General features: G+C 43.0%; 1 protein-coding gene across 1 annotated transcript in view; it reads right to left on the bottom strand.

The window, feature by feature from the left end:
• The window catches only part of LOC119275167 (putative glucuronosyltransferase PGSIP8), a 4839-nt gene extending 3872 nt beyond the window's left edge, over window positions 1-967 (bottom strand). The window contains exon 1 of the mRNA XM_037555972.1: window positions 454-967. Within this exon, the coding sequence (XP_037411869.1) occupies window positions 454-773 (320 nt within the window). The 5' untranslated portion in view covers window positions 774-967. The remainder of the gene's footprint in view (window positions 1-453) is intronic.
• Between the last annotated feature and the right edge of the window lie 13218 nt (window positions 968-14185).

Raw genomic sequence — 14185 nt, 5'->3', positions numbered from 1 at the left:
CCGGCGGCGGGAGGGGCGGCGGCGGCGGGAGGGGAGCGGGGGAACCCTAGCGCGAGCGTTCGTTCCCGTTCAGATGCATGGAGACTATATGTAAAAACAGCATGGAGTAGATTAAAGAAAATACTTCAGAAGCTTCCTTGTATTATAATCGTATATATCTGCAGGTGGCCCGGTACTCGCCCCCGCAAAACGGCAAAACCATCGCGCGGACGAGTTACTTCCCAAAAACAACCCCCTCGTCTTCGCCTTCGTCCCCACCCACACAAGGAAAGAAACGCTTGCCATTGTCGAAAAAGAAAAAGGAAAGAAACGCTTGCTTATAGTAATTTAATAAAAATTAATTGCGACGCGTCAGCAATGGAGCTCCAATCCGTTTCTGCTCGCGGTCAACTGCGTCCAAACGGAAGCAGAGCGGCGGAAGGGTCCAAAGGGAGGGAGGGGGCGTGCACTCACATTGCGCGGACCCAGTCGCGGGGCACGTCCGAGGAGGCGATGAGGACGCGGTCGGCGTCGGCGCCGACCCTGGACAAGGAGCGCATCATCACGCGCACCGCCACGTAGAACTCGTAGTCCCGCGGCGTCCCCATGTACATCATCGCCGCGTACGCGTGCCGGTGGTGGTGGCGCCCTCGCCCCTCGCCCTGCCGCACGGCCACGCCCCTCCGCCCGCGCTCCTCCGCCGCTCCCGCCGTGGCCGACGCGACGACCAGCAACAAAATCGCCACCGCCACCGCCGCCGCGAGACGCCTCGACGCAGCCGGCCGTCGCCCCATCGCCCGCCGAGCGCGCGCGAACTCCCCGATCAACAAGCCGGCAGCGCCGCCCTGCGGGCCGGATACCTCCCCCCGTACTACCACCGCTTGGAACGGCGACGCGGCGGAGACGCTCGTCTCGGGAATTCCCTCGCCTTTAATGCTTCTAGAGTAGACTTCCAGTTGGCAGAAGCAGAGGAAGGGAGAGAGGGAGGGGGGGGAAGAGAGACAGGAGCGGAAACGGGCCGGTGGCGTGTATTTATGCGGTCTCCGGGAGAGAGCCCGGCCCGCCCGGTCGCAATTCTCGCCTCGTTCTCGTGCGTAGTTTCCTTTCGCAATAGCCTCGTGGCTTGGCGTGGTGGTGCAGGCCAGGGCCTACTGAGGAGCGTCCGTCGCTGGCATGTGGGGCGCGAGCACGGCGGGGCCCAGGCTGCAGCTGCAGCAGGGGGTGCCGGGCGTGCGACGCGTGGTGGACTGCTGAAGTGGACGGTCACGCGCCTCTGCTTTCTCTCACGAACGCTTCCTACTCGTAGCTTTTTTTTCGTAGATATACTAGCTGCGAGTCTGCGACCTGTGACCGTGAAACGTGATGTAAAAGCTACCGCTTGGTCCAGAGGGGGAAAAACGTGAAGTAAAGACGGAGGAGAGGAGGAGGAGACGCGGTTGGTTGGTGGGGTGGTGGCGGCAGGGGATGGATGACTCCGGATGGACCCGTTCTACGGGCTGAAAACGCAGAGGTCTTGAAAGCAACTCTTCCCAGCTACTACTTGGCAGTGCCTGGCTTAGAGCATTTAATAAATGACAATACATAAATGTCTTTAAAATACTCTCTTTTGTTTTTATTTTCTCCTTATATTACCTTTATCTAAAGTCAAATTTTATAAACTTTGATCAAGTTTGTAGAAAAAAAATCATCATATCGATTTGTTATTGTAAATGCTTGTGTTGGTTTCTATAAACTTGGACAAACTTTATATAGTTTTAAAGGAAATATGCCCTAGAGGCAATAATAAAGTTATTATTTATTTTCTTATATCATGATAAATGTTTATTATTCATGCTAGAATTGTATTAACCGGAAACATGATACATGTGTGAATACATGGGCAAACAAAGTGTCACTAGTATGCCTCTACTTGACTAGCTCGTTGATCAAAGATGGTTATGTTTTCTAGCCATAGACAAAGAGTTGTCATTTGATTAACGGGATCACATCATTAGGGGAATGATGTGATTGACTTAACCCATTCCGTTAGCTTAGCACTTGATCGTTTAATTTGTTGCTATTACTTTTTTCATGACTTATACATGTTCATGTGACTATGAGATTATGCAACTCCCATTTATCGGAGAAACACTTTGTGTGCTACCAAACGTCACAACGTAACTGGATGATTATAAAGGTGCTCTACAAGTGTCTCCGAAGGTACTTATTGGGTTGGCGTATTTCGAGATTAGGATTTGTCACTCCGATTGTCGGAGAGGTATCTCTGTGCCCACTCGATAATACACATCACTTAAGCCTTGCAAGCATTGCAACTAATGAGTTAGTTACGGATGATGTGTTACGGAACGAGTAAAGAGACTTGCTGGTAACGAGATTGAACTAGGTATTGAGATAACGACGATCAAATCTCGGGCAAATAACATACCGATGACAAAAGGAACAACGTATGTTGTTATGCGCTACACGTCACTTAAGCCTTGCAAGTATTGCAACTAATGGGTTAGTTGCGGGATGATGTGTTACGGAACGAGTAAAGAGACTTGCCGGTAACGAGATTGAACTAGGTATTGAGATAACGACGATCGAATCTCGGGCAAGTTGTTGGAAATATGCCCTAGAGGCAATAATAAAATGGTTATTATTATATTTCCTTGTTCATGATAATTGTCTATTGTTCATGCTATAATTGTGTTATCCAGAAATCGTAATACATGTGTGAATACATAGACCACAACATGTCCCTAGTGAGCCTCTAGTTGACTAGCTCGTTGATCAATAGATGGTTACGGTTTCCTAACCATGGACATTGGATGTCATTGATAACGGGATCACATCATTAGGAGAATGATGTGATGGACAAGACCCAATCCTAAGCATATCACAAGATCGTGTGGTTCGTCTGCTAAAGCTTTTCTAATGTCAAGTATCTTTTCCTTAGACCATGAGATTGTGCAACTCCCGGATACCATAAGGGTACTTTGGGCGTGCCAAACGTCACAACGTAGCTGGGTGGCTATAAAGGTACACTATGGGTATCCCCGGAAGTATCTGTTGGGTTGGCACGAATCGAGACTGGGATTTGTCACTCTGTATGACGGAGAGGTATCTCTGGGCCCACTCGGTAGGACATCATCATAATGAGCTCAATGTGATCAAGGAGTTGTTCACGGGATGATGTGTTATGGGAACGAGTAAAGAGACTTGCCGTAACGAGATTGAACAAGATATTGGTATACCGATGATCGAATCTCGGGCAAGTATCGTACCAATAGACAAAGGAAATTGTATACGGGATTGATTGAATCCTCGACATCATGGTTCATCTGATGAGATTATCGTGGAGCATGTGGGAGCCAACATGGGTATCCAGATTCCGCTGTTGGTTATTGAGCGAAGAGTTGTCTCGGTCATGTCTACGTGTCTCCCGAACCCGTAGGGTCTACACATTTAAGGTTCAGTGACGCTAGAGTTGTAGAGATATTAGTATGCGGTTAACCAAAAGTTGTTCGTAGTCCCGGATGAGATCTCGGACGTCACGAGGAGTTCCGAAATGGTCCGGAGGTAAAGATTTATATATAGGAAGTCCAGTTTCGGCCACCGGGAGAGTTTCGGGAGTCATCGGTATTGTACCGGGACCACCGAAAGGGTTCTGGGGGTCCACCGGGTGGGGCCACCTATCCCGGAGAGTCCCATGGGCTGAAGTGGCGTGGGAACCAGCCCCTGGTGGGCTAGTGCGCCCCACCCAAGGGCCCAAGGCGCCTAGGGTTGGAAACCCTAGGGGGGCATGCACCCCCCTGTTGGAAACCCTAAGGCCTCGTTTGGATGCTGGGTAGGAAAAACCCTGGGCCATAAACCCCTAGGGGAGATTCCCCTATGCACATGAAACCCCTCCCACCACGTGGGAAATGTTCCCATTGTCGAGGTGCCCAAATAGTAACATGGGAGGGAAGGAAATCCCTTGCATACTACAGACACATATAATATAGCAGATCTTACATAAAAAGTCTACATATAATTTTGGAAAACAACCAAATCATAGATAAAAATTCCACGAATAATTCTGAGAAACAACAAAAATCACATTCCACAAATAATTCTGAGAAACGACAAAAATCACAGGCACATAACAAAGGTTCATAATTCATGTCAACTAGAATTTTAAAAATATTACTACAACTTATCCATCACTTCATCAAGCTTAAGATATCAGTCTGCATTTCACGATGATCGAGCATTGGCCTAAGCCGTTTTCATGTGCGGAAATAAAAGCAATCATTACAAGAGTTATTGATACATCGTCAAGTTTGTGCACTATAAAAAGTTCTGGATTATAAGTTGCCATGTCCAACTCAGGGATACTTTCGAACAAGATGGGCCGCAAAGCAACAATCACATCCTACTCCGGTCTTTTCTCCACTCCTTCCTCGACATCATGTACCACAACTTGATGTTGGCTGAATGACAAAAAGAAATAAGTTAGCTAGCATCAGTTCAGAATCTCACAACACTATTTTGTAGTATAAGCAAACTAATGAAATAGTATCAACCAACATATGATTTGTGCACTGTGCATAAAAAATCAAGACTATAAATATAGTTTAGGAACGCAATCACAAGGCTGCCCAGTAACCCAATTTGTTTTCTTGAAAAAGTCTTCAGATGAACAGGGCAATATATTGCTGTGAGGTGAGTTATGAGGCAATAGGAGGTGAAACCAATGGGAGGAGGCCACCAAATTAAGTATCACTAACAAGCTTGTAAAGGTACACAGAAACTACCAAACAAAAGGTAGTAACATTTCTCCAAATGTGTGGCTCTTCTAGTCAGTTTTAAAAGAATGAAGTGTGTTTTGTCTTTACTTATCTATCATCGATTAACAGAGAGAAACAAGCTTATATAAAGCTCCAGTGGATAATGCCACAAAGTAAATAAATATAAATGGATGTAGTGCAAAACAAGAAGGTGAACTGGTTACACACCTTATGTTATCTACATCTCAGAAATCTCCTCCTTCAACCAATAAAGCCGAAGATTTGAGTCCTTGGTATTGATGAATATTTCTCGATTCATTGGGCATTTAAAAAGTCGCAGTTCCTTTGCTTTTTCTACAACTGATAGATCTTCCATTGGTTCTAGTGCAGCCACACAGTTTCAATCGAGAACATGTCATCTGGCTTTGATTCCTTCAACTCATCAACCAGTTTTGCAGATTGTTTCTTTCGAAAATCCATGTAATCCTCAAGTACAACAGCGATCTGGCTTTGCTTCCTCTTTTTCACAGGCAGCGCTCCCTTTTGTTCAGAGTTGGTAGATGTTGTAGCTTCAGGTTCATCTCGTCTTGATGCCCCTTGCCCTTGTAGATCAGACGAGGACATACCATCATCAACATTGGTAGAGGAGATATGGTTCAAATCATTGGTAGAGGAATCCATAGGAGAAATGGCATCGCTTGTGAGATCCACTTGCGGAATTGATACAAAGTTCAAGTCTCCTGAAGCAACACTTCCTGCTCCAAAAAAATAAACATATCAGCATGTTCTCGTAGAAACATCAGATTCATCTATAATTGCAAATACATATATTACTGCCACCCATTCCAGAAAGGAAGTATATATGCACATAACTTGGTCCTTCATCGTACAACTTCTTAGAAAGAAAAAGAGCACTCAAGCAGGGTCCAATGGAAACACATGAAAAAATACAGGCATCTCAACAATCTCCCAAATACTATATAATTAAAGCAAGAATGAAAAGGATTTAATATGCAGGGTTGACGGAAACACGTGATACAGGAAACACACCTTCATGTAGTAAAGCCAATGACTTGAAGAGCATGAATGGTTTTGAACGGAACTTCTTTATCCTTGCATTATCCTATTGAATGCAACAACATTGTATGGTTGGGATCAATAAAACAATGCCTTGAAGAGCATGAATGGCAGTGAACAAACAATATATCAAGAAAAGAGCTAACCTTGATAAGTTTATCCCATATTACAGGTTCAACGATGATCATGCAAAGTGTATCATCCCATCCCGTGTTGCTCTGTTTCCGAGAGTCTCTCACTGCCTTATAATTTCCTTTTAAATCCTATCCTTCTCTTGGATTTTTTGCTTGGTGAAATTAGCTGGTGGAAATTTCTGATTGAATGTATTTGTAATTCTAGTCCACCCTTCAGCAGTCCACCCATTTTGACCTCGATAGATGGGATTGTTGTGGTCAAGCATTATATCAACAAGACCTTTCTCATATGCATGGTCCCAAGATGCCCTAGGCTCTGCCATTGCTACATTATTGAACCAACAATGGGGTACTAGTTAAATTTCTCTCTACCACTACTTTACCTAAGAAAAGGTGAGAAAAATTTACAAAATAAACTCATGTCCGACTAGTTGTTATAATCAGCCCACATTTGCATCGTGATCTGATCTCTAAGAGTGTTTCCATTGTTTGCCTCATTGTGATGATGTTGGTTGACATCATCTCCCTCTGGAACATCAACATATGTTTCTGGTGGAATTAACGGTGGTTGGTGATCCAACCATGCCTCATCACCACTTTGAGCTCTAATGATGTTATGGAATACATCACATGCCGCCGGAATCTTGATTTGTGACTCTATTGGGTAGTAATTGCCCACTTTCAAGATAGGGAAACGCTTTTTAGAACACCAATGCTCCTTTCGATGTGGTTCCGGAGAATTGCATGGGTATGGTTGAACAGCTCCCTATGGTCGGCATAGCCCGTATTAGATGAGCGTCGCCTCCTAAATTCACTCAGGTGATACTGAACTCCTCGATATGGTGCAAGAAAAGAAGGCGTGTTTGCATATCCACCATCTACGAGATAAAATTTTCCATCTGGCACATGAAACCCCTTGCTAATAGCAGAACGAAGAACTCCTGCACCTTATGCAGACCCTTCCCACCCACATGAAATAAATGTGAAATTCAGATCAAAATCACATGCAACCATGACATTCTATGAGAGGGTTCCTTTCCTATTCCTAAATGGGGGGGGCTTATCTTCAGCAACAGTGATGGGGATATGTGTTCCATCTATAGCACCAATGTAGTTGTACACATTGAAAAAGAAACAAAAAAGTTGGTAGGTTTAGATATCTATGTGGAGAAGTTTTCAAAAATTCCATTGATATGGAGATGTGTATGTAGTGGTTCACCTGGAAATAAGGCCAATAGCGATTGTTCGAAACAATCTTCGGATGGGGCTGGAGTGAACTTGGGATCTTTATAAATCTTTGGGCTAGAGTTGGAATTAAGTCAAAAATCCTGTTTATCTTCCCATGAATTGTTTTCGCGCTGTGTTGGAAGTACTTTTGTAGATCTTGATTACTAGCATTGTGCGAAATCATGTACATGAACATTGCCAACTGCTCCTCGACAGCAACATGCGACGTGCCCTTCAATAGATTCTCTCTTCTAAGGTAATCCACGATAGACTTAAAAATCTCAGGTTCCATCCGAAACTCAACCCTAGACCAACTCTCGTGGCCTTCTAATATTTCCTTAACCTTTGCAGCCCCCGAATAAAGATTACGTGTGAACTGGATGCTTTTCCTCATAAAGGGAAGCATATAAAGCGGGAACCAAAAGGAAAAAATAGTTCATCGTCTTCTTCTTGTTCTTGCGAGATAATCTTAATAATTTTATTTCTCCTAGAATCCATCACTATTATACCCAATGAAAACAAGATTAATACAATGATAATAATTATAAATAAAGCAATAATAATACCATCTCTATTATGGCTGCAAAGAACCAATAGCTAGGAGCCTAGAAAGCTCAGGAGTGAATACAAAGATAATACCATTTCTATTGTAACATCTACGTACATAATTTAGAGCATTAATTTTCCCATATACTAAAATAAGACCACTTTCAATACTAGCAGAGAAAATAACACCACAAGAGCAGTAGTTTTGCATAATTTAAGCTTCCTCAATGACCAGGGATGACTACGTCACATACCTTTCTTACTCTGAGTGCAAACTTCTCAATGACAGATGAATCAAAAGGCACCAAGCAATTGAACACAAAGTCTTCGGATAAAGCCAACTTCTAAAGTCAGAGCAGACCCACAAATCAGCACCTACTAGAAATCAATGGTCACTCATCAGTCAGACAAACCAAACAAGATATTTGTTGGTTTCACAACCAGATAAGCTAGGATCAATCAAATGCAGCGTGTGAGTATAGGACATAGGCCATTCTTCCTGTATACCACTCCATTTTTCAACTATAAAACAGAACACAATGAAATGACTCTGTTACTCTACATGGTAAGCTATTATTATTCCCAGGTTTCACGTAACAATTTGGCAAATAATATATGTAACTCTTCTACATGCACTCCAGAGAGCAAAGCAAGATCGACGACCATTGAGCAAAACATGATCGACTGCAGTTTAGCAATTCACGTGGTGAACCACAAATTGGCGCATGTTGTTTCAGTTTGCAGTCAACATACATATGGTACATGTTAAAGGGTTTGGATTGATTAGCTGGCAACATACATAGGGTAAACAAAGGGGTCAAGCAAAACTAAGAATTGCTTATAAGAATGGGGGCACTAAATAATTAATCATATCCTATACTGAATTTCTAGTACATGATGATAAGATAATACTCCCAGCTCAAGCACCTCCTTGATTGAACCCACCCATAAACAAATTTGCCTTCTTCACAATATACTAGAACATTGTGCACATAGATTAGCATGACAAGGAGGAAAAGGTGGTTGTGCTCACTTGTGAGTTCAAGACAGTAAGATGCACTGCAAAACGTTCAATGTTCTTCAGTATAGTTGCTAACTTGGGTACAAATCTCAAACATGAGAGGAGGTCCTTCGATCTGTACAGGCGGTCGTCAGTTTGTGTAGCAGAAAAAGAAATCACCATGGCAAAGAAAAATGGTGAGTGGACGAGGAGGAGGAGGGGATAACCTTGGTGAGAAAGAGGAGGATGGCCTCTGGCCGTTGTCTTCGCCGCAGGTGAGTGAAGCTTTGAGGCAGAGACGAGATCCGGGAAGGGGGAGAATGATGCCCCCGGTCGCCGTCGCCGTCGCCGATCCGGGAAGTAGGACTCCCCTTGGCGCGCCCCCTCCTAGGCCGGCCGCCCCCTCCCCCTTGCTCCTTTATATACGGGGGCAAGGGGCACCTCTAGATACACAAGTTGATCTTCGTGATCGTTCCTTAGCCGTGTGCGGTGCCCCCCTCCACCATATTCCACATCGGTCATATTGTAGCGGTGCTTAGGCGAAGCCCTGCGACGGTTGAACATCAAGATCGTCACCACGCCGTCGTGCTGACAAAACTCCTCCCCGAAGCTTTGCTGGATCGGAGCCCGGGGTGCGTCATCGAGCTGAACGTGTGCCAAGAACTCGGAGGTGCCGGAGTAATGGTGCTTGGATCGGTTGGACCGGGAAGACGTACGACTACTTCCTCTACGTTGCGTCAATGCTTCCGCTTCGGTCTACGAGGGTACGTAGACAACACTCTCCCATCTCGTTGCTATGCATCACCATGATCTTGCGTGTGTTTAGGAAATATTTTGAAATTACTACGTTCCCCAACAGTGGCATCCGAACCTAGGTTTTATGTGTTGATGTTATTTGCACGAGTAGAACACAAGTGAGTTGTGGGCGATATAAGTCATACTGCTTACCAGCATGTCATACTTTGGTTCGGCGGTATTGTTAGACGAAGCGGCCCGGACCGACATTACGCGTACGCTTACGCGAGACCGGTTCTCCCGACGTGCTTTGCACAAAGGTGGCTAGCGGGTGACAGTTTCTCCAACTTTAGTTGAACCGAGTGTGGCTACACCCGGTCCTTGCGAAGGTTAAAACAGCACCAACTTGACAAACTATCGTTGTGGTTTTGATGCGTAGGTAAGGTTGGTTCTTGCTTAAGCCCGTAACAGCCACGTAAAACTTGCAACAACAAAGTAGAGGACGTCTAACTTGTTTTTGCAGGGCATGTTGTGATGTGATATGGTCAAGACATGATGCTAAATTTTATTGTATGAGATGATCATGTTTTGTAACCGAGTTATCGGCAACTGGTAGGAGCCATATGGTTGTTGCTTTATTGTATGCAATGCAATCGCGCTGTAATGCTTTACTTTATCACTAAGCGGTAGCGATAGTCGTGGAAGCATAAGATTGGCGAGACGACAATGATGCTACGATGGAGATCAAGGTGTCGCGCCGGTGACGATGGTGATCATGACGGTGCTTCGAAGATGGAGATCACAAGCACAAGATGATGGTGGCCATATCATATCACTTATATTGATTGCATGTGATGTTTATCTTTTATGCATCTTATCTTGCTTTGATTGATGGTAGCATTATAAGATGATCTCTCACTAATTATCAAGAAGTGTTCTCCTTGAGTATGCACCGTTGCGAAAGTTCTTCGTGCTGAGACACCACGTGATGATCGGATGTGATAGGCTCTACGTTCAAATACAACGGGTGCAAAACAGTTGCACACGCAGAATACTCAGGTTATACTTGACGAGCCAAGCATATACAGATATGGCCTCGGAACACGGAGACCGAAAGGTCGAGCGTGAATCATATAGCAGATATGATCAACATAACGATGTTCACAATGAAACTACTCCATCTCACGTGATGATCGAACATGGTTTAGATGATTTGGATCACGTAATCACTTAGAGGATTAGAAGGATGTCTATCTAAGTGGGAGTTCTTAAGTAATATGACTAATTAAACTTAAATTTATCATGAACTTAGTCCTGGTAGTATTTTGCAAATTATGTTGTAGATCAATAGCTCGCGTTGTTGCTTCCCTGTGTTTATTTTGATATGTTCCTAGAGAAAATTGTGTTGAAAGATGTTAGTAGCAATGATGCGGTTTGGATCCGTGATATGAGGTTTATCCTCATTGCTGCACAGAAAAATTATGTCCTTGATGCACCGCTAGGTGACGGACCTATTGCAGGAGCAGATGCAGACGTTATGAACATTTGGCTAGCTCAATATGATGACTACTTGATAGTTTAGTGCACCATGCTAAATGGCTTAGAATCAGGACTTCAAAGACGTTTTGAACGTCATGGAGCATATGAGATGTTCCAGGAGTTGAAGTTAATATTTCAAGCAAATACCCGAGTTGAGAGATATGAAGTCTCCAACAAGTTCTATAGCTAAAAGATGGAGGAGAATTGCTCAACTAGTGAGCATGTGCTCAGATTGTCTGAGTACTACAATCGCTTGAATCAAGTGGGAGTTAATCTTCCAGATAAGATAGTGATTGACAGAATTCTCTAGTCATCATCACCAAGTTAGTAGAACTTCGTGATGAACTATGATATGCAAGGGATAACGGAAACGATTCCCAAGCTCTTCGTAATGCGGAAATTGATGAAGGTAGAAATCGAGAAAAACATCAAGTGTTGATGGTATACAAGACCACTAGTTTCAAGAAAAGGGCAGAGGGAAGAAGGGGAACTTCAAGAAGAACAGCAAGCAAGTTGCTGCTCAAGTGAAGAAGCCCAAGTCTGGTCCTAAGCCTGAGACTAAGTGCTTCTACTGCAAAGGGACTGGTCACTGGAAGCGGAACTACCCTAAGTGATTGGCGGATAAGAAGGATGGCAAAGTGAACATAAGTATATTTAATATACATGTTATTGATGTGTACTTTACTAGTGTTTATAGCAACCCCTCAGTATTTGATACTAGTTCAGTTGCTAAGATTAGTAACTCGAAACGGGAGTTGCAGAATAAACAGAGACTAGTTAAGGGTGAAGTGACGATGTGTGTTGGAAGTGGTTCCAAGATTGATATGATCATCATCGCAGACTCCCTGTACTTTCGAGATTAGTGTTGAACCTAAATAAGTGTTATTTGGTGTTTGCGTTGAGCATGAATATGATTTGATCATGTTTATTGCAATACGGTTATTCATTTAAGTTAGAGAACAATTGTTGTTCTGTTTACATGAATAAAACCTTCTATGGTCATACACACCAACGAAAATGGTTTGTTGGATCTCGATTGTAGTGATACACATATTCATAATATTGAAGCCAAAAGATGCAAAGTTAATAATGATAGTGCAACTTATTTGTAGCACTGCCGTTTAGGTCATATTGGTGTAAAGCGCATGAAGAAACTCCATGCTGATGGGATTTTGGAATCACTTGATTATGAATCACTTGATGCTTGCATACCATGCCTCATGGGCAAGATGACTAAGACTCCGTTCTCTGGAGCGAGCAACTGACTTATTGGAAATAATACATACTGATGTATGCGGTCCGGTGAGTGTTAAGGCTCACGACAAGTATCGTTATTTTCTGAACTTCACAGATGATTTGAGCAGATAGGGGTATATCTACTTGATGGAACATAAGTCTGAAACATTTGAAAAGTTCAAAGAATTTCAGAGTGAAGTGGAAAATCATCGTGACAAGAAAATAAAGTTTCTACGATCTGATCGCGGAGACAAATATTTGAGTTACGAGTTTGGCCTTCAGTTAAAAACAATGTGAAATAGTTTCACTACTCACGCCACCTGGAACACCACAGCACAATGGTGTGTTCGAACGTCATAACCGTACTTTATTAGATATGGTGCGAACTATGATGTCTCTTACCAATCTACCACTATCATTTTGGGATTATGCATTAGAGACAACTGCATTCACGTTAAATAGGGCACCATCTAAATCCGTTGAAACGACACCGTATGAACTATGGTTTGGCAAGAAACCTAAGCTGTCGTTTCTTAAAGTTTGAGGTTGCAATGCTTATGTGAAAAAGTTTCAACCTGATAAGCTCAAACCCAAATCGGAGAAGTGCATCTTCATAGGATACCCAAAAATAAAATGTTGGGTACACCTTCTATCACAGATCCGAAGGCAAGATATTTGTTGCTTTGAATGGATCCTTTCTAGAGAAGGAATTTTTCTCGAAAGAAGTGAGTGGGAGGAAAGTAGAACTTGATGAGGTAACTGTACCTGCTCCCTTATTGGAAAGTAGTTCATCACAGAAATCTGTTCTTGTGACTACTACACCAATTAGTAAGGAAGCTAATGATGATGATCATGTAACTTCAGATCAAGTTACTACCGAATCTCGTAGGTAAACCAGAGTGAGATCCGCACCAGAGTGGTATGGTAATCCTGTTCTGGAAGTCATGTTACTAGACCATGATGAATTTACGAACTATGAGGAAGCGATGATGAGCCCAGATTCCGCGAAATCGTTTGAGGCCATGAAATCTGAGATATGATCCATGTGTGAGAACAAAGTATGGACTTTGATGGATTTGCCCGATGATCGGCAAGCCATAGAAAATAAATGGATCTTCAAGAGGAAGACGGACGCTGATAGTAGTGTTACTATCTACAAAGCTAGACTTGTCGAAAAAAGTTTTTGACAAAGTTCAAGGTGTTGACTACGATGAATTTTTCTCACTCGTAGCGATGCTTAAGTGTGTCCAAATCATGTTAGCAATTGCCGCATTTTTATGAAATCTGGCAAATGGATAAACAAAACTACATTCCTTAATGGATTTAAAGAAGAGTTGTATATGATGCAACCAGAAGGTTTTGTCAATCCTAAAGGTGCTAACAAAATATGCAAGCTCCAGCGATCCATCTATGGACTGGTGCAAGCATATCGGAGTTGGAATATACGCTTTGATAAGTTGATCAAAGCATATAGTTTTATACAGACTTGCGATGAAGCCTGTATTTATAAGAAAGTGAGTGGGAGCACTACAACATTTCTGATAAGTATATGTGAATGACATATTGTTGATCGGAAATAATGTAGAATTATTCTGCAAAGCATAAAGGAGTGTTTGAAAGGAATTTTCCAAAGAAAGACCTCGATGAAGCTGCTGACATATTGAACATCAAGATCTATAGAGATAGATCAAGACGATTGATAAGTTTGTTTTCAATGAGTACATACCTTGACAAGATTTTGAAGTAGTTCAAAATAGAACAGTCAAAGAAAGAGTTCTTGTCTGTGTTACAAGGTGTGAAATTGAGTAAGACTCAAAACCCGACCACGACAGAAGATAGAAAGAGAATGAAAGTCATTCCCTATGCCTCAGCCATAGGTTCTATAAAGTATGCCATGCTATGTACCAGATCTATTATATACCCTACACTGATTTTGGCAAGGTAGTACAATAGTGATCTAG

The sequence above is a fragment of the Triticum dicoccoides genome, chromosome 1A (assembly GCF_002162155.2).
Source record: "Triticum dicoccoides isolate Atlit2015 ecotype Zavitan chromosome 1A, WEW_v2.0, whole genome shotgun sequence".
In the NCBI taxonomy this organism is placed as follows: domain Eukaryota; kingdom Viridiplantae; phylum Streptophyta; class Magnoliopsida; order Poales; family Poaceae; genus Triticum; species Triticum dicoccoides.
Note: the sequence above shows the minus strand (reverse complement) of the source record. Positions and strands in the feature narration are given on the sequence as shown.